This window comes from Engraulis encrasicolus, chromosome 6 (assembly GCF_034702125.1).
Source record: "Engraulis encrasicolus isolate BLACKSEA-1 chromosome 6, IST_EnEncr_1.0, whole genome shotgun sequence".
Classification (NCBI taxonomy): Eukaryota; Metazoa; Chordata; class Actinopteri; order Clupeiformes; family Engraulidae; genus Engraulis; species Engraulis encrasicolus.
In genome coordinates this window covers 47,981,962-48,000,179 of record NC_085862.1, presented here as the reverse complement: position 1 = coordinate 48,000,179, position 18,218 = coordinate 47,981,962, and the positions used below count along the sequence as shown (strand labels likewise).

The window sequence follows — 18,218 nt, the reverse complement described above, 5'->3', positions numbered from 1 at the left end:
CCCCCACCCATATATATATATTTATTTATTTATTTATTTTCATTTATATATATATATATATATATAGCTCGAATCTTCTGTTGCACTTGAGTTAAAAAATTATATCTGAAATAAAGTTACAAATTATAGCTCAGCATTACACTGTACACAGTTTACCCAACTACACAGATAACAAAAAAACTCAGTTATTTATAACTTTAAGGACCCTATATCCTGGATACCATTCAAAGTCTATTCATATACAGCTCACATATTTATTTATTTTTACAAGAAATTATAATCATCAATAAATAAAAATAGAATGCTGTCATGTACTCTGAAGTCTAACACTGCTGTTTCAGGAACAACAGAAAAAGGCTATTTAACAATACAACAAAAACACCAAACGCCCTTTAAGATATACATTTTTTGTAAATTTAAAATGACACAGAACGTTTTCATGGGAAAATGTGAGTTTCTTTTCTCTCTTTTTGTTAATATTGCAAGCAGGACTTTTGCTCATCACTGTAGCTGCCCGTGGACGCAGTTCAGCTCAGCTCCTCACGAGGGAGCAATGTGCACAAGTGATTACATGAAAACTCATCATGGAAGTGGACACAAGCACAAACCATCCACCCCTACCATTACAACTATCTCAAATTCTCTTTTTGCTTCTTATCTCATTATATTTATGAGACCAACAAATGTCCCTTAAACACCAACATGTATGAGTTACAAAGTAACCAAAGTGCATGGTTTCCACACTTGCCTATCCGAGATTGTTCAGTGAGGCTGAACACTGCACTCAAAACTGAACGCCATCAGACAGACACTTCTTTAGCAGCATAGTTCTGTTCAATCCATAATAGTGCTGACTGCTTTAGAAGCGTTGCCGTCCTGATTATGCATGACATTGTCACGGATGGGGACAGCATTCCTCTCTGTGGTAGCCGATTGGAGTATTCTCACAGTGATGAGCAAAAATAAAGAAATATCACAAGAAATATCTTGTGAACTGCCGGCCTGTGCGGCTGAATGTCTTAAGTGGATGACCGGCGCGCTGTGCGAGAGCTGTGCGAATGGTCAGGCAGCTACAGGAAGAGTGGGTCGGAGAAACACTACACGTCTGACAGAACACAGAGTCTAACTGCCAAGGAGGGGAGAAAACTAGAGAGAGAAAGAGAGAGGGTCTAAACTCCTCAAATATGGATGTCTTCTGAAATTAATACAGTTTTACAAATACAAGTAGTACACCCTAAAACGGCCAACAAGTCTATATGCAAGTTATACAACACCGTAGAATTGTCCAGTTTCTCTGTCAATATATTTTTTTCCTGTATGTATAGAAAGGGATTTTCTTACAGTGTAGCGTTGGGTACGTCTTTTGTCTTGTCCTTGGGTGTGTGTGTAAGTGTTTGTTGTCGTGGTCATTTTTCTTTTCCTTTTTTTCTTCTTTTTGTTAAGTTATATTCAGTCCAGAGAAATGAATTCTCTTCGTCTTGATCAGTAGTGTTGGTTAATCAGCCAAGTATTTCCCTGAAAAAAACACAAACATATTGTTTATACTGGTCAAATAAAAGGACAAAGTCTTACTATGTCAGACAGGTTTGTTGACATCTTACAAACAATAGTCCTGCCTGGAGTCTTCGTACAGATGACTACTATAGATGACTACAGAAATAATGTAACTATAATGAACAGGTCTCATGAACTAGCAGGAACAGGTGGATATTTAATTTGTGTAATTAGCTCAGGTCCAATCTGGGGCCTGAATTCTTGTCCATTTCTACAGAGCCTTTAAAATGACATACATGATCAAAAAAACACTGTAGGGTTTCTTGTGTGCACCTGAAATATTTTGTTTACTTTATATGTAGAAAATATTGGGCTTTTAAAAAGCATGTGGCTGCAGTCTTCTTTCCAAATGGCAGTGTACCTGTCCAGCTCATCATTCTCAACAGAGTAGTAAATGCATATCACTGTTATACAAGATCTGTAGTGACCAGTTGCTGGCTAGCATACCTGCTGCAAACCTCTTCTTGATGAGTGAGAAGCGGTATCCGGGCCCCACCAGCTTGATGTCGCAGCCTGACAGGTTGCTGCCCTCGCTGGTGAACTGCACGGCCAGCGGTGCCGGCTTAGTGGGGCCTCCCGACAGCTGGAACCGGGCAAGCAGCGAGCCAACGCCTGAGGGGACACATGGATGGAGAGAGAGAGAGAAATAGGTAAATATGTTAAGAGTATGTTTGTGCAGTGTGTGTGTGTCTGTGTGTGTGTGTGTGTGTGTGTGTGTGTGTGTGTGTGTGTGTGTGTGTGTGTGTGTGTGTGTGTGTGTGTGTGTGTGTGTGTACTAGGAAATAAGAAAACAACAATACTGTCTTCAGACACAAGAGGGTGCTGCTGACTGAAGTAGGAAGAATGTGTTCAGTGACGGGATACAGACCATGCATTTGTGAAAAAACCCCAAATAAATTTGAATATGTTTGCCATTTACCTCCATTTTCAGACTTCAGAGAAATGTCTGGAATTTTCCATAGAATTCTCTGTTGCTCTGCATTCCTGAAAAAAAAGAAAATGAAAGAGGATTTTATCCTTGAAATGTCATAACCCCTGTAAACCAGTTGCAATGCACAGATGACATTCACTATGGACATAGCTGCCATTGTAAAACCAAAGAAGACCAAAAAGTGTCAAGTCATTTCAAAGAGCGGCTCAAACAGTTATCGAATACACAAAGTCCTTACCAGGCTGCGGGGGGAAGCACTGCTTGGAGCTTGCTGACCCCTCCGTCCACCGGCACGAGGAACTGCACGTTGTTGAGGGCCACGGGAGTGGTCATGGCGTCTCCGTTGTATTTGTAGTCGATCCGGATGTCTGTGCTGCCCGGCTCGCAGCGCCAATTAGTAGCCAAGCTCAGAGGAATCGACTGCACACCGTGTGCAGACACCTGATAGAACACACACACTTGTACATTTTTCTGATTGCTCATCTTAGCCCCACATATTTGTCCTATTCAGCATACCAGAAGTAAACCTGTATTAGAATGGCTGCATATGTAGTATGAATTTCACTCAACCACATCACTTTTCATTTCCTGGCCTAATTTTACGGTAGTGTACACATGAAACTATTGTAAATATATACTGTAGAGTAGCAATCTGTACAATCTACTGCCGTTTATATTGGTTCTGAGGAGTTGTTTATGTAGAGAATGTTCAGCTGCCTGCAGTGCTGTCCATTTCCTGAACAAGGTTGAGGTGATGGTAAGCTGGTGTTTGCAAGACCCATGTCAATTTGAACAAGTGTAACGTCATGTCATGTCATGTCATGTCATGTCATGTTTATGCATGGCCTGGTTTTACCAGACCACATGAATTACTTCATAATTCATTTTTGGTCTGGATCCTCAATGCCCTGTTTGAAATGAGCTCTGACCAATCGAAGACAGTTGATGTTCATGACGTATGTTATTATGCTCCCAAGTGCATTCGCTTATTGGCCGGTAACACCGCCTGTCTGGGGAGGATGTTCAGTCGACCACCAGAGAAACGTAAATCAGACCATTTGTGTATTAAGAAAGTAATTCAAAATGAATGGTCTGGCCTGTCAGGCTAGTCTATGTAGTGTAGAGTAATGTAATGGCTGACCTGGTACTTGAGCATGTCCACGTTGTAGTAGGTGGCCTGGGGCTTCTGCTCGGCCACCTTCTTCAGGTGCGTCATCAGGTTTGGCATGTTCACCCAGAACTCCTTGGAGTTGGGGTTGGACTGGGTTGTGTCACTGGTCATGAGAGACAGGTTACAATCGGGACGTTACATTAACAATACGGGGATGTCACATTCAAATATGGGCATGTTATATTCCTCATATACATGGATGTTAAATAATGGAGATGTTCCTATTACAATAATGTGCCTGAGCCAATATCACTTTACTGGTAACCGATGAAAGCTATCTGACAGTGATGGCAAATACCAAAGGTTTCACATGGCTCTGTTAAAAGTGACAGCTGCTGATGTGTTATGTCATGTTTCTGCAAAATCTTTATATGTTCTGTAATGCATATGTAAGCTAGATTCATGAGATACTACAGAATGCCACGGACATATTACATATTACACGAATGTCACGGGTGATTAAACACACTGAGCAAATAGGACAGATATGTTTAAGGTGAAAGTGTCGGGTTACACGACGCATGAGCTGATAGCTACGCTCTGTTTGAAAAAAAAAGACAAAAAACAAAACTAGGGTAACACTTTCTTAACGTGGTTTACATTTTTTTGGTTTCATGGCATTGTAAAGACCAAATGACACATGTCATTGTTTTTGACGTTTACATGGCATCGACACCCTTATGAAGACCATGTCAGAGAATGCGTTTCCAAATCTACTGGCCTGGATGTGTGCATAGGACGAAGGTGTGTGTGTATGTGTGCGTGCGTGCGCGTGTGTGTGTGTGTGTGTGTGGAGGAGGAGGTGCAGCATGGGTAAGCTCTGAGTGTGGTGGTGGTGGCGGCTTTACCAGCACAGCAGCTGGGGGTTGGGCAGGACGTGCTCCAGGCGGCTGTAGTTGGTGATGCTGAAGGTTAAGACGGCAGGTGAGGGGTTGTTGGAAAAGTGCCGGGTGATTCCTGCCGGGAAGGACAGCACCATCTCCCCCGTCACCTTCACTACACACCTGACGGAGACAGACCACATAACACCACAGTGGAGTTAATGCCACCACAACTACACAGCCACAGGGATTTGCACTTACTGTTATACTCACTTATGTGTACCATTTTGAACAAGTTACAGACTTTTTCAGCTTTTAAATGAAAACAAACCAATATAAAAAAAGAATCACGACTTAAAAGAATTGTGTGATGTCAACTGTTTAGAATGAGCATCTTCAGTATTCCGAAATTGCTGCCTAATCAGCATCTATTTATGATTAAACAAACATGCACAAGTTTGCAGGGCGAAACAAACAGCCACAGTACCACAGTGTTGTTAATACCACCACATCCACACAGCATTCTTGGTTTCTGTACAGGAGTGCAATAAATATCATGGAAAACAAATATACTGATAAAAACGCCATTTGTGTTCTGCACAGCATTTACACTATCCCATTAATAATCATTTACATGCAAGAATTAGTGTGATAACTATTTAAAGAATCACTATTACTGTCTATCTATAAATACAAAAAATGTGTCTCAAGTATTGCACAATGTGTGCTTTTGCATGTTCTCAGAAATCAACTGAGACCGTAAATGGCATTTATGTCACCTCATTGTTAAATGCAAGCGTCTCATCTAAGAGTAAATAACAGTCAAATGTATGAATCACATACTACCCTATCCTTGAAGCCTAGCTGGAAGTGAAATGACAATAACTCCCTACATGCAAAAAGATAGTGCATCCATTGATTTTCTTAATTGTCCATAGTTACGCAATGAGATAAGAGTCCACACAACAGGGACAAGGTGGAGTTTCCTGTGGTGCACACAGCTGTTGTGAGCGACCATGAACTCCTGGTGTGGGGAATCCTACTACAATTGTGTCCAGGTTTGGCAGTCAATTGCCCTTCTCACCGTGACCTAGCATAAATTAGCTTTTGTGTGGGAAGTGCGGGAGAGGCTATGAATGCATTATAGGCTGTATATAAAAGAAGCACAAGGCAGCGTGTTCCCAAAATCAATGAATACGCCACTATCATACCTGCCAACCTTTAAAAAAAAAATTGAGTAGCAACTTATCGCGGCGCGGCAATTCACGGCGCAACAACTTGGCATGGCAAAGGCAACGGGGTCGCCGGCGGGCCCATCTGAGAGGCTACTTTGTTTTGCATAGTCTGCCCTACACCTAGGGATGCCAAATGTCAACAGGGAAGATATGAGACACTTCATTCAGGCAGGGGGTCCTCCCCCAGAAAAAAAAAATGCTTTTCTTAGATGCAATGTCCTACATTTTAATGCATTTTAGCCTAACATCCCGTGTATCTGGCAAATAGTTTATCTTGCTCTTCACAGTACTTTGAACTACCATAATTTATTAAACTTTCATGAAAGATTTTTGTTTGTTTGTTTCACACCATAACACCAATAAAAATGCTATGATATAGTGTGCTGGAGGCCTCTAAATTACACTTTACTGATCATCAAGCCAATATGGCTGTTAATCTTACTAGTCAAACATACCACCAGTCTGGCTAGTAGGCCTAAGTGGCTATTAAGTTATCCTATGTACCAGCCAAACAGAGCATTTGGTCACTTGGGGGGTGTTGGAGCTGGAATTGAGTATGAAATTGAAGCATTTGCTGTAGAAGGTACATGTAGGAAAATGTATAATTTGATTATAAAATACCGAGGCATTTCAGTGATTTTTATGAACAAAAAGTTGAATTGTAATGATTCTTACATCATCTCCCCCAATATTAATAAATGGTGATGTCACCTACTGCGAAGCATCAGCAGTAGAGAAAAAGATAAAGACAAGTGTTATCTTCTAAGCTAGGATAATATCAGGTTAATATTATTACCTTGGGGCTAACATCAAAATCACACTTTCAGCATTCATTCAGTACAAAATGCGTCATGTAGTGGCTCTACTGAGGGACGGGGGCTAATGGCCAATGCTCTTGGAACTTCCACGGTAACTTTTGAGGGGCATCGCTTCTTTTTTTTTCACTTCTCTGCATAATTATAGTAGGCCTATCTATCTACCCTCATCTGCCGTCATGAGTTGGCTATTGTTCACTGTTCGGCACATATATGATGATAGGAGAATTGATTTTATTAATAGATGATACGTGATTACGGATAGTAGTCGTGGAGTGATGCATATTTGGTATGACGCACGACCTGTTACACCTGTTCACAGAATGGGCCATGACTCAGGGGGGAACAGTATCCCTATACGGTGTCATGGGTAGGTTATGGATGTAGACCTACTCCGTGCACAACCGTTAGAAACTATCGCTTTATTTTTCCCGAGTTAAAATGATCCGGCGCAAAGGGAAACCGAATTTAGTTTTGCTGCTAATCTGCTAATTTATAGCGCGGTCATCGACACATTTTTCTCATTCGGAAGCGGTCCAATATCAAAACAAGCAACAACATATTGCCGTCAAATACGGCGAAACATTGGGTGAATCATTACAACCAGACCTCGGCCTTTATTTATTTTAATAAGTTTACGGATTTTGCAACTGGACGCAATTCACTATTCCCATACAGGCTACCTTTCTCAAAGTCCATTTACCTTTGAAACGGTGATTTTGACGGTGCTCACTTGTAAAACTACAGCGACAGTACCAAGATGGATAATACATGACGACAGGAGGAGGACACTTGTTTCAGAGATTATAGGAGTACATTAACCAGTCTCTCTGCTTGTGTGATTAGATTTCGAAGCAAACTTTCTAGCGGCAGCTGATGCCTCGACTCGGGAGGAGCGCAGCATAACAGATGAAGACATCCAAACTAGTTCTAGCGCTCTGATTGGTCAATATTCCCCCCACACGTTGCTGGCCAATGGAAAGGCCAGCGCGAGACAATTGCAAGCAGAGCTATGTCTACGGCTCTGTCTGGTTACAAGTCTACAGAGCAATTTATAAGGGCCCACTTTGCTATTGGTTTTTCGCGTATTTTGAAGTGACAGCGCCGTAGTTTGATGTCAAAATCCGTATCTGCTACACAAAATGCGTAATGGTCGGCAGGTATGCACTATTGATAGATGGGAAATTACAGTATTGATTAATCAATCTGTTTTTCTGTCTTTTTTTGTCTGTTTTTGTCAAGTCACAATATACACATCCGCCTATTCATTAAACCCACAGTATGCCTATGTGTGAACCCATGTATCCACCTACTTGACTATTTGGGTCTTAGACCCAAACACAATGAAATCCAGACCCGAAGTTCGGAATAATGGGCTGTCGGACCAATGAGATGTCGGACCAATGAGCCAACCTCCATGACAGTGAGTGCTTGGGTTTGTTTTGCTAACATCATGGGGTCAGTGGCAGTAGCGGTAGTGTCCACTGTCTGCTTCTGAGTGAATAATGGCAATTGGCTGGGGCTAAACATGGTGACCACCAAGATCTCAGAGGGACTATAAAAGCTACTTTGATTGGCTTACTTGCTGGGGTCGGCCCCTTTGAAGTAGGCGTTGACTGTTTCTGTGAAGGCTGCCGCCACGGGCAGTGTGTCCTGGGCTCCCATCGTCAGCGGACTAGGGCCTCGAGAGCAGCCTACAGCAACATTCACACGCACGCACGCACGCACGCACGCACGCACGCACGCACGCACACACGTACAGAGGTGCACACACACACACACACACGCACGCACACACGCACGCACGCACGCACGCACGCACGCACGCACGCACGCACGCAGGCAAACACACACACGGACAGAGGCGCGCACACACAGAAATTCTCATTAGTTTTCACAGTAAAACAATTACCACCAGAAACAGAGCAGAAGTGTGGTGAACACAAAATAGGAGACGGAGAGAAAAGTGTGACATTTGTGATAAAGAAGAAGACTGGAAGGATCACAAAAGCCGGGTGGGGAGCCGGGTAAATCGGTAATGTTGAGAGCAACAGGAAACAAGGCGGTGACAAGAAAGTGCTTGTTTGCTGCAAGACTAGCCTTCTGCCTAAACAACAGAAAGTTATTTACTGACACGATTAATGTACAGTACTACAATGGCTTTGCCTGGACAACTTAATCACCTTACTATACTATTTACTGACAAGATCAGCATTGTCTAGCACACTTCTCTCCTTGCAGAATGCACCGCTTCTCTCCCCCTCTCTCTCTCCCTTTCCCTCTTGCCCTCCCTCCCTCTCTTCCTCCGATGTCCACATCCATCCTAACGTCTCCCATAGTCCTCACACAGCACATGAATGCAGATGACTAACTCAGGAGTGTGTGCAGGTCTGATGTTTCAAATGAAATTAAATTATGTGTGAACGTTTTAAATTAATTTATGGATAAAAACCAGACAGTGAACCTGGGGAACCAAAAAAGAAAAGGGAAAAAAACCAAACAAAAAAACCCAAATGTAGTATTTTGACTTTGATATTATAATGTTTCATATTGAAACAAGTTGCTGTGTTGGATTTTGTAAGTGTAAAGATGCCAACACACTGTCCCAAGAGACATTAGCATACAACAAAAATCTTGTGCACTTGTTCTTGGATGGCAAAGAGCTAATAACTTCACCATGGCACAAATTCTAAGGTAAGGTGCTACATAAGAAGTGTAGGAACTCGTGGCAACAACAGCCACTTTGAAAATGTTGGTATTTGCTGGGGCAGTATGGAAGCATCAGAACATTTTTATTTTGTATTCTATAAATTACTCGAAACTGACGTTATAAATACATACAGTACATACACTATCCTGGATTCTAACATTTGCTAACCATTAGTTATAAGCATGTTATGGTCTTTCTTGTGTAAGTACTGTAAACATCTCTCTATTTAATCTGTATACATTTGGTAATACTGCAGAAAAGCTGGGGACTTATTAGAATGGACAAACAAATGCTGAACAAAGCACACAAAGATGTCAACATGTGTTAGAAAAGAATGCAAAGATATAAAAGATGAAGAAATAAGGACAACCACAAAGAAATGAGAAAGTAAAGTTGGCAACACCAAAGAAGAAAAGGCCATGCAAAAAACATCAAAACGTGGAATTCCTCTTGAAAGGTTTTAAGAAAACACAAATACAAAGACAGATACACAAAATAGACCATAAGATTAAAGACCGGACTGACAAAATCAGATGCAAACGAAAGAGAATGACACATGAAGAAAAAATCATGACCACAAAAGAAACGGCAGGCTGCCAGCGCATGTGAGATGAGAGCGAATGGAAGTGCGGTGGTGGAAACGGAACAAGAGAAAGGTGGATACCACACGTGAAGGTGAAAGTGCTGTGCCTGAGCGAAAGAGGCGAGGATGAGCAAAAAAAAGATATGAAAAATGAGGAATGAACGTTAGACAGATGAGCGGAGTGGGGGCCACACTCTAACGTTACATCCTTAAGAGAAGAAGAGGGTCGGGGCCAGGGGGGGTCGCGATGCGGACTTACCTTCAAATGTCAAATAAAACTTGCCTCTGTCAAACCATACGAGGGAAGGCTGGTCATTCTCTGTGTGGGAGGGGAGGAGGTATGGGGTAGTAGGTAGGTAGAGTAGGATAAGGGGGGTTGTTGGGGAAGAGGAGAAGAGGGTAAGGGGGGCGAGGAGAGAGAAGGAAGCAGTGTGAGTCACACGGCAGGTCTATTGTACATCACAGCGGAGAGGGCGGAGAGTGAGGGGTGAGGCCCAGGAGACAGGGGGGCTGGGGGACGGGGGATCTCTGGATGTTTGCTGTGTGGTGATGGCCGGGAGGAGTGGTGTGGCCACGTTGTAGACACCCTATCCATCCCTGCAGAATGTCCCAGTCGTTGCTGCGATCATCGGACATTAATATTCCACAGACTAATGCGATGTAAGCATGTCTGCAGCGTATCTCGGTCCCCGTCAACTCTTATCAGTTATCCAGCTTTGTAGAAGGCCACTAGACATGAATTCAGTTTTGAAAACCTCCGTGGGAAGAGGCAGTGGCCAAAATAAAGCTGTTGGTCTAAGCTTGCAGACGGACATCGTCTGGCCAAGCTCCCAGACACAGAAAGTTGTCAGGGGCAGGATCGGCAGGCATCTGTCAAATGCCTTTTGTGTCTACTCCGCTCTAGACAATCAGAGCACTGATAGCAATTATGCATGATCCAATGCCAATTCCATTTTCAGAGTCATTTTTTCATCGGTGCTCAATTAGTTCAATGTTCAAGAATAGGCAGGTTGGCCAGACTAGTTTTGAGCGTGATTTATAACGTAGCATCACATCACAGGTAGTGTGGGCGGCCAGGCCCCGGCAGTGCACGTGGACAGAATGGGCAGGAGGAGTGGGCTGGGCAGCGGGAAGTGGATGACTGCAGTGGATGATGTCAGGCAGCAGAGGGCAGTCATGAGTCACAGGACAGGACAGGGTTGCATCCTCTGGGCTGATTCAACTGCGTAGGTAGGGATGAAGGGCATACCGTAACTACTCGGAAGGTAAAAAAAAGGGAGAGCACTTGTTCACGGTATAAATAAAAATAATGGTGTGGATGGATGTGGATGGATGGATGGTCTCTTGTGCATGACGAGGACACTGCTTGATGAATCACAAGTGACTTAGCTGTTTGTGTGTGTGTGTGGGCGTGTGTGTGTGTGTGTGTGTGTGTGTGTGTGTGTGTGCGTGTGCGAGCGTTCATGAGTGACACAGCATGGGTTGGCTTTCAAAAAAAGCTGGAAAACAACATGTGTGTATGGGCTCTTGCTTTCTCTCATTCTCACTATGTCTCATTCCATCATTCTAAATCTTGCACCCCCTTTCCCTTGTACAAATGTACCTTGTGTGCAGCCTCCTCTACCTTGATGGAGTTCCCTCTACAGAGATGGTCTCCGCTACTTAGTCGGCATTCCTCCATCACCCGCCGTGACGGTTGTCTCCGTTTCATTCCGAAGTTCAATTACCTTGTCGCTACACTTTCAATCTTCTGCTTCTTCATCTGTCACTCCGCTACAATCATTGGCATTTTCTCTATATTGCAATTTCTCTCTCTCTCTCTCTCTCTCTCTCTCTCTCTCTCTCTCTCTCTCTCTCTCTCTCTCTCTCTCTCTCTCTCTCTCTCTCACACACACACAAACACACACACACGCGCATGCACACACACACACGCACACATTTCTGTTTGTTATCTCCATCTGACTGGAGGCTCACATGAATACTGAACAGCTCTGAGCTCCCAGACTAATTCCCCTGCCAGACATCCGACACAGTAAGTGACAGGCCAGGCCGGAGTCTGCCTGTGTTTCTGTGTCTGTGTCTGTGTGTGTGTGTGTGTGTGTGTGTGTGTGTGTGTGTGTGTGTGTGTGTGTGTGTGTGTGTGTGTGTGTGTGTGTGTGTGTGTGTGTGTGTGTGTGTGTGTGTGTTGGCAGGTAGCTTGCCAGCTGAGACCTGAAGTACTCATCAAAACCACCAAAACACACACACAAACACACACACAAACACACAAGCACATCCTCACACACACTTACTCCTCCAAAACACATTAGTCATTGTGTCAAGATATCGGCATGTTCTCAGACATACCAAACATACAGTATGTCTGACTGGGCGTCCAGTTCCAGCACATGATAGGAGGATGGTGCTGTGTGGCAATGTGGAACAGCCAATGATGCAACTCGAAAAGGAAGAAGGGCCGTCCCTTTTCCCTCAAAGGCACAGAAACAGATGAATGAAGAGGACTGAGGAGGGGAACTCTGTTTTCCGACTACAGCAGACAATCTTGTGGTTCTTGAAACTATTTGGCTGCTGCTGCATGGATTTCTACTTGTGTGTTTTCAAAGGTGTCTTTACTTTGAGATGTGTATGATCTATAGAGACAGAAAAGACAGAGACCCATCTGTGTGAATGAGACCATGGCCTTTTGTTTTGTTTTGACCTGGTATTAATACCTGATATTTGGCGACTGAACACCTGAGATTGTTTGAGTTGACCGAACTGAATCTGATTAAACAATAGCTCAAAGAATGTGGTAGTTGTGTGATGCACAATTGTACTATATGCAGAGGTGTCAATAGGCCACAACATGGCTTTCAACAGGCAACATCCAAGCACTAATGCTAACACTAACACTGTGACGGGGTCCATCCCTATGTTCCCCGGGTCCTATGTTCCCCGGGTCCTATGTTTCCCTCCACTGGGGAACATAGGACCCTTTTTTCAAAAAAGGGTTCTATGTTCCCCGCTGCTTCCATGAAGACTACTGCCGCATGGCAAAGCGCAGGTTATTGTTGCACCTCTGACAGGTTAGGTTTAAGGATAGTTTTGGTCAGGGCACAAATTTACAGCTCAGAAACATTGCATTTCTGACAGGTCATGTTTAGGGATGGTTTTGGGAAGGGCACAATTTGAAAACATGGGGAACATAGGACCCGGGGAACATAGGACCCGGGGAACATAGGTACGCTCCCATTATGACCATTCATTACCATTAGTATCTTCGTTAGCATGTTGAGCTTGGAAGCTACCGCCTGATCAATGGTCACTCAGATGAGCGTGTTGAGGCACATTTTACTGTCACGTGCATCCAATGAGGAAAGCACTTAGCGCTGCTGAATGATCGCCAAACATTGATCTTGATACAAGGTTAAAACAGGGCCCAAGACAGGACCAGATTCCCCAAGGACATCTTGCTGAGTCTCCTGCTTGTGGGGGGACGGGAGGGAGGGAGGGAGGTGGGGTGGTTGTGTGGGTGGGCTGGGGGAGAGAGTGATGGGATGGAGTAGGGTGCCCTTCATTAGACGGTCGGCATCTGACTGGGGCATCCCCGGGGCTTCGGGACCCCCCTCGGACGGTCACGACACAAAATGGAGGAAAAGAGACGAGCGTTCTCAGACCCAATGCGATGGCCGCCATCAATATCGCTCAGATAAGACTCCAACAACAACAACAAAATAAATGTGTTCATGGGCAACAAAGGTGGGTCTTGGTGGATTGTGGGTAAAAAAGAAAAAAATGGCCTGGCGTCAGGCGCAGCACTTGGGTAGTCTAGGACGAGACCATACCATACCTGCCGGCACGTCCGCACGCTTCTCAAAGTTGGGCAGTTTGTCTACATAAACGTCATCTTCTGACATCAGACAAAACGGTCAGCCCACACACACAGGAGACAAGAGACAAGAAACAAGAAACAAACAAAAAGAAGACAGAAATCAAAGTAACAACAATGCAAATCCAAAAATGTTTGACAAAAGGAAAGAACTAAACTGATTAAATTAAACACAGCTCTGAAACGCAGACAAACTGTTTGAACAGGAGGAAACGCACAGTAAAACATTTGATAGAATGGGATGAAATGAAGAAATAGTGCCGAAAGAAAAGAAAGACTCATATAAATAAACCATGGACGTGAACACGAGTGGACTGTGTCAGAGAGACAGGAACAGACATCCAGACATCCTCCTCTCCAACCTCTCCTCTTTCCTCCAAAAACACACACGCAGGCACGCACGCAGGCACGCACGCAGGCACGCACGCAGGCACGCATGCAGGCACGCACGCACGCAGGCACGCACGCACGCAGGCACGCACGCAGGCACGCACGCACCAGACACGCATGCACGCACACACGCCCTACATGGCATCTAAACACACATGCACTGTTCCATCTCTGCAGCTTTTTGAAAAGCTTTGCTTGAAAAAAAAATGACTTCATATGGTTTACACAGGAAACCACATTGTATTCGTGCTGATTTCAGGCAACAAGCAAGCTGAGGGATTGTTTTCTTTCCTCGGATATCTCTCCGTTAGTATGAATCACAGGCATACTGTATATTATTAAAACACTGTTTTCAAGCAGTGCACTGCACCCATTGCCACTAAAGCACCAGCAGAACAAAAGCGAAAAAGAGAACAGATCTAGCTGCACAGATCTATATCCTAGAAGGCCCTCCTTAATCTGACAAACTGTATAAGCAGCTTCAGCGTTCAGACATTGTGCGCAGGCAATAACAAGCAACAGACATGCCAATACATGCCCCAAACGTAGGTGACATGAATTCATAGTGCTGTGTTATTTGGTTGACGCAGTGTGAAGGAAAATGTGAGAGTGTGTACATGACAATAGCCTATTCATTGCTGAGAAACATGCATCATCTCAGCAAATAAACAGCCTTTATATACTGAAGGTATAGCCAAGATATAACAGTATTGCTATTCCATTAGAAAGCCATAGTAGCTAAGACCACATTCAAAGCCACATGATCAAAACAGTAATGCTGCAAAAGCCACTGACAAACACACATCTCCATGACATGAGCCTATCACACAAATCAATTTTGGATACAATACCACATCATAGTGGAAAGATGAGCATTTAACACCAAAAAAATACCTTTACATTACCTTTACAAAAAAGTGTTAGCATCTGTACTATTACATAGAAGTAAACTTGTTTACTATTTCGGTACAAAAATGCACAGACAAATATTAGCACTTAGGCTGTCTGCAACAACTGACTGGAAAATTAATCTCAGATGTTAACACCACATGGACCTCTATTTCCACCCAGAACAATGGTGGAGCGCATGGGGCTCTTTCAGCAAATCCCTCTTGGATCAGCATTTCCCATCATCACTGGGCCTAAATAAAGCCTACAGTACACTGGCCCCTACGTTTCATAAATCTTCTGCACAGCTACCACAGCAGAGCACCAGAAAGTGATGACACATGGAGGCTATATGTACACTCGTTTTTTGTTTTGTTTTTTGTTCCCTGAGCGCAGATAAGGCCGCTAACAATGCTAGCTGCAACAAGCTGCTTAGGAGCAGAAAACATCATTGCTAACCACTTAACAACTGAGTTGGTTGCTGATGAGAAACTGCATTGCAATCAACTAAGTTGCTGATATAGTTAGCGACTATGTTGTTCGAGAAAGACACCCCTAAGCAGTTTGGTTGGCACAAAGCGCTCCCTTACGCCACCTTTATAGTGAAGCGTGACGTGAAGTCCAACAGTGATCTGCCGTCAGCAGAGTCAGAGGCTCAGCTACTGTATCATCTGTGTGCTGCTGGCTGATCGGCGCTCGACGGAAGCAACAGCAGCAGAGGCAGCAGCCGTAACAGCAGCAGTACAGCAGAGTGAGCAGCAGAGGTAATGCTAATGCTAATCATAAAAGGTGGAGGTGCGTGAGGGAGGGAGATGGCAAATGGGTGCACACCTGACACAGAGACGGTGAGGTCTTTACCGACGGTGGGGGTGGTGGCGGCGCTGAGGGAGTTGGTGGAGGAGATGGAGGAGGTGCTCTCGGCACGCGCCAGGGGGGCCATGGGTGGCGGACTCGACGAGTGGATGGGGGGACTGAACGGCCGATTCTGCAGGCGAGACAGACGGGAAAGGACGGAGAACATTATGAGAGAATTGAATGTTTCAAACGGTCTGACACATTTGTAATTGGTTCACATTCAAGAATCAAACACTTGTTGAAGCTGAAGTGGAGTAAGTGTATACATGTTTCCTTTTTATGAAATGTTCTAGTCATCCAACTCTGTGAGGCTATTATTTCATGCCCTCCTTCCTACAAGTAAAATTGGATGCATTTACAATAATACAATAATTATTTTAAACAGCAGTTATATTACTTCTGTTACTGGAACAAATTCTATTAGTTCTATTAACTTCTTCAAGCAGCTTAAGCACCCCTCAATGTGTTCTTTATCAGACTGATGACTTGAAACGGTCTTACACCGTTGGACTCTTGTGATTTAAGTTAACTTCCCTCAGCATGCTGACCACATGACAGCCGTTTTGGGTGCTGCCGGCAGTTGATTGACTTACGTCGGTCACGCTGGGTTTCCCAGGGGGCAGTTTGGGTCTGGATTGGGGTCGTGGCGGGGGAGGTGGAGGTGTGGGGCTACTGGTGGTGGCGGTGGTGCCAGAAGGCGTGGCAGGACGTGCGGGAGACGAAGAACCTGTGGACCAATAGCATTGCATCAGAACAGAATCCAGCCATAGTCACATTACATTATTACACTAAGCTGACACTTTAAAAAAAATCTATGGTGACTTACAGTTATTTAGAAACAGGGTATTGGTTACAGTCTCTGGAGCAATGTGGGGTTATGTGCCTTGCTAAATCATGTATAGAGGTGTAGGGAGAGGTAAGGGTGGGATTTGAACCTAACCTGCAGATCTCTGCTCTGAAGTCTACCTCACTAACCACTATGCCACAGGGCTGCCCCACACATTACCTGTCAGAAGGCATTACCTGGCTCAGTTCACATCCAAAACTCCCAATGAAGCACGAGTAACCACCTCATATCCGTCACACCCGGAACCCAATGATGCATGAGGAGAATCTCACATCATTTCCCCTCCTGACAGTCTGTTCGTATTACTTGTCAAACTAAATTTAAACGGGGTTCACTTCCACCCCATCCACCTGTGGACCATGTCTTACTACCGTACGCTATGTCTTATAAATCACATCTACACCCCTAGATGGTAGTACTGAGGTAGTACTGTAAAAAAAAAATAGTTATCCACAGCCAAATGAATCCCTTTGAGGTGACTACCATTGGTGACTACATGTAAAATATGATGACAATGTTACCATCTTTTTTGTCATGTTCAATTCAGACCTACTAATCAGAGTAAATGTCTACAGCTACGTGTATATAAAAGCCAAAATAGCCTTTATTTTGGCGACTACCACGTTCTATTGAAACGGAAGACTGTGTGATAGAGAGCACTAAATGCATAACCATAAAAGAACATCCACGAGGCATTGCTCAGTCTATTCTGGCCTAATGTATGCCATTAGGCATTTGATTGGATTTGTCTCCCTTATTTTTTCTCCACTGGCAGTTCATGCGTTTGAATAAGTGGGTGTGTGCGACAATGAAGCAATTGCTATGTGCTATTTCTAGTGTATGCTAACCTCACAAACATAGTTATTTAAGCACCTTTGGTGTGTGTGTGAGTGTGTGTGTGTGTGTATGCGTGCATGCATACGTGCGTGTGTGTGTGTCACCTCTGTTCCCACATGGAGTGTAGTCTGGGACGCAGTAATGATAACAGTGTTCTGCAAACTCTCTCACAGGCTACCATTGACTTCCACAAGTCTCTATCCAAGCTAAACTAGGCCAAGCCTGCTGCTTACTAATCCCACGCACCAATCAGGTCACTTCACAGCAACAATACATTATATCATGCCCTGCTGGATAACTCTACTGATGCCCCTCTGCGGTCGGCGCAGTCACTCTGTACCTCGGACAGTGCCTCACAAGATCAAACCTCATGCTTGGGGTTCCTTCAGTGCTTCCCGAACATTACTGTATAAACTACATTACCAACACTTTACACTGGTGGTCAGTGGTCACAAAATGCTAGGGGTATTTGGCAAACACAAATCCACATCCTCAACTCAATCTTCGGGCACATCATCACAATACCTGTTTCTTTACATTTACATTAATTCACTTTCTACCGATTTCAAATTCACCATTCCAAAATATTGCCAACAAATTTTACTTTTGTCGAAATTTGTCTATTAGTAATTATAAGTCTGATTTGTATACTCTGCTTCTCATACTGCAGAGCAATTTTCCAAATGTCATCTGCATGCTTAGGTGGTAGCTCT

At 44.0% G+C, this 18,218-nt stretch overlaps 1 protein-coding gene across 2 annotated transcripts in view; it reads right to left on the bottom strand.

The window, feature by feature from the left end:
* Window positions 1–240: 240 nt before the first annotated feature.
* The window catches only part of sgip1a (SH3GL interacting endocytic adaptor 1a), a 111,258-nt gene continuing 93,280 nt past the window's right edge, over window positions 241–18,218 (bottom strand). For both annotated transcript variants that reach the window (XM_063201820.1, XM_063201821.1), the window contains 10 exons: window positions 16,415–16,548; window positions 15,798–15,951; window positions 10,080–10,139; window positions 8,110–8,221; window positions 4,505–4,660; window positions 3,627–3,759; window positions 2,724–2,926; window positions 2,474–2,538; window positions 2,002–2,166; window positions 241–1,515 (listed from right to left, as the gene is read on the bottom strand). In XM_063201820.1, coding sequence (XP_063057890.1) covers window positions 1,496–1,515; window positions 2,002–2,166; window positions 2,474–2,538; window positions 2,724–2,926; window positions 3,627–3,759; window positions 4,505–4,660; window positions 8,110–8,221; window positions 10,080–10,139; window positions 15,798–15,951; window positions 16,415–16,548 — 1,202 coding nt within the window. In that variant the 3' untranslated portion in view covers window positions 241–1,495. The remainder of the gene's footprint in view (window positions 1,516–2,001; window positions 2,167–2,473; window positions 2,539–2,723; window positions 2,927–3,626; window positions 3,760–4,504; window positions 4,661–8,109; window positions 8,222–10,079; window positions 10,140–15,797; window positions 15,952–16,414; window positions 16,549–18,218) is intronic.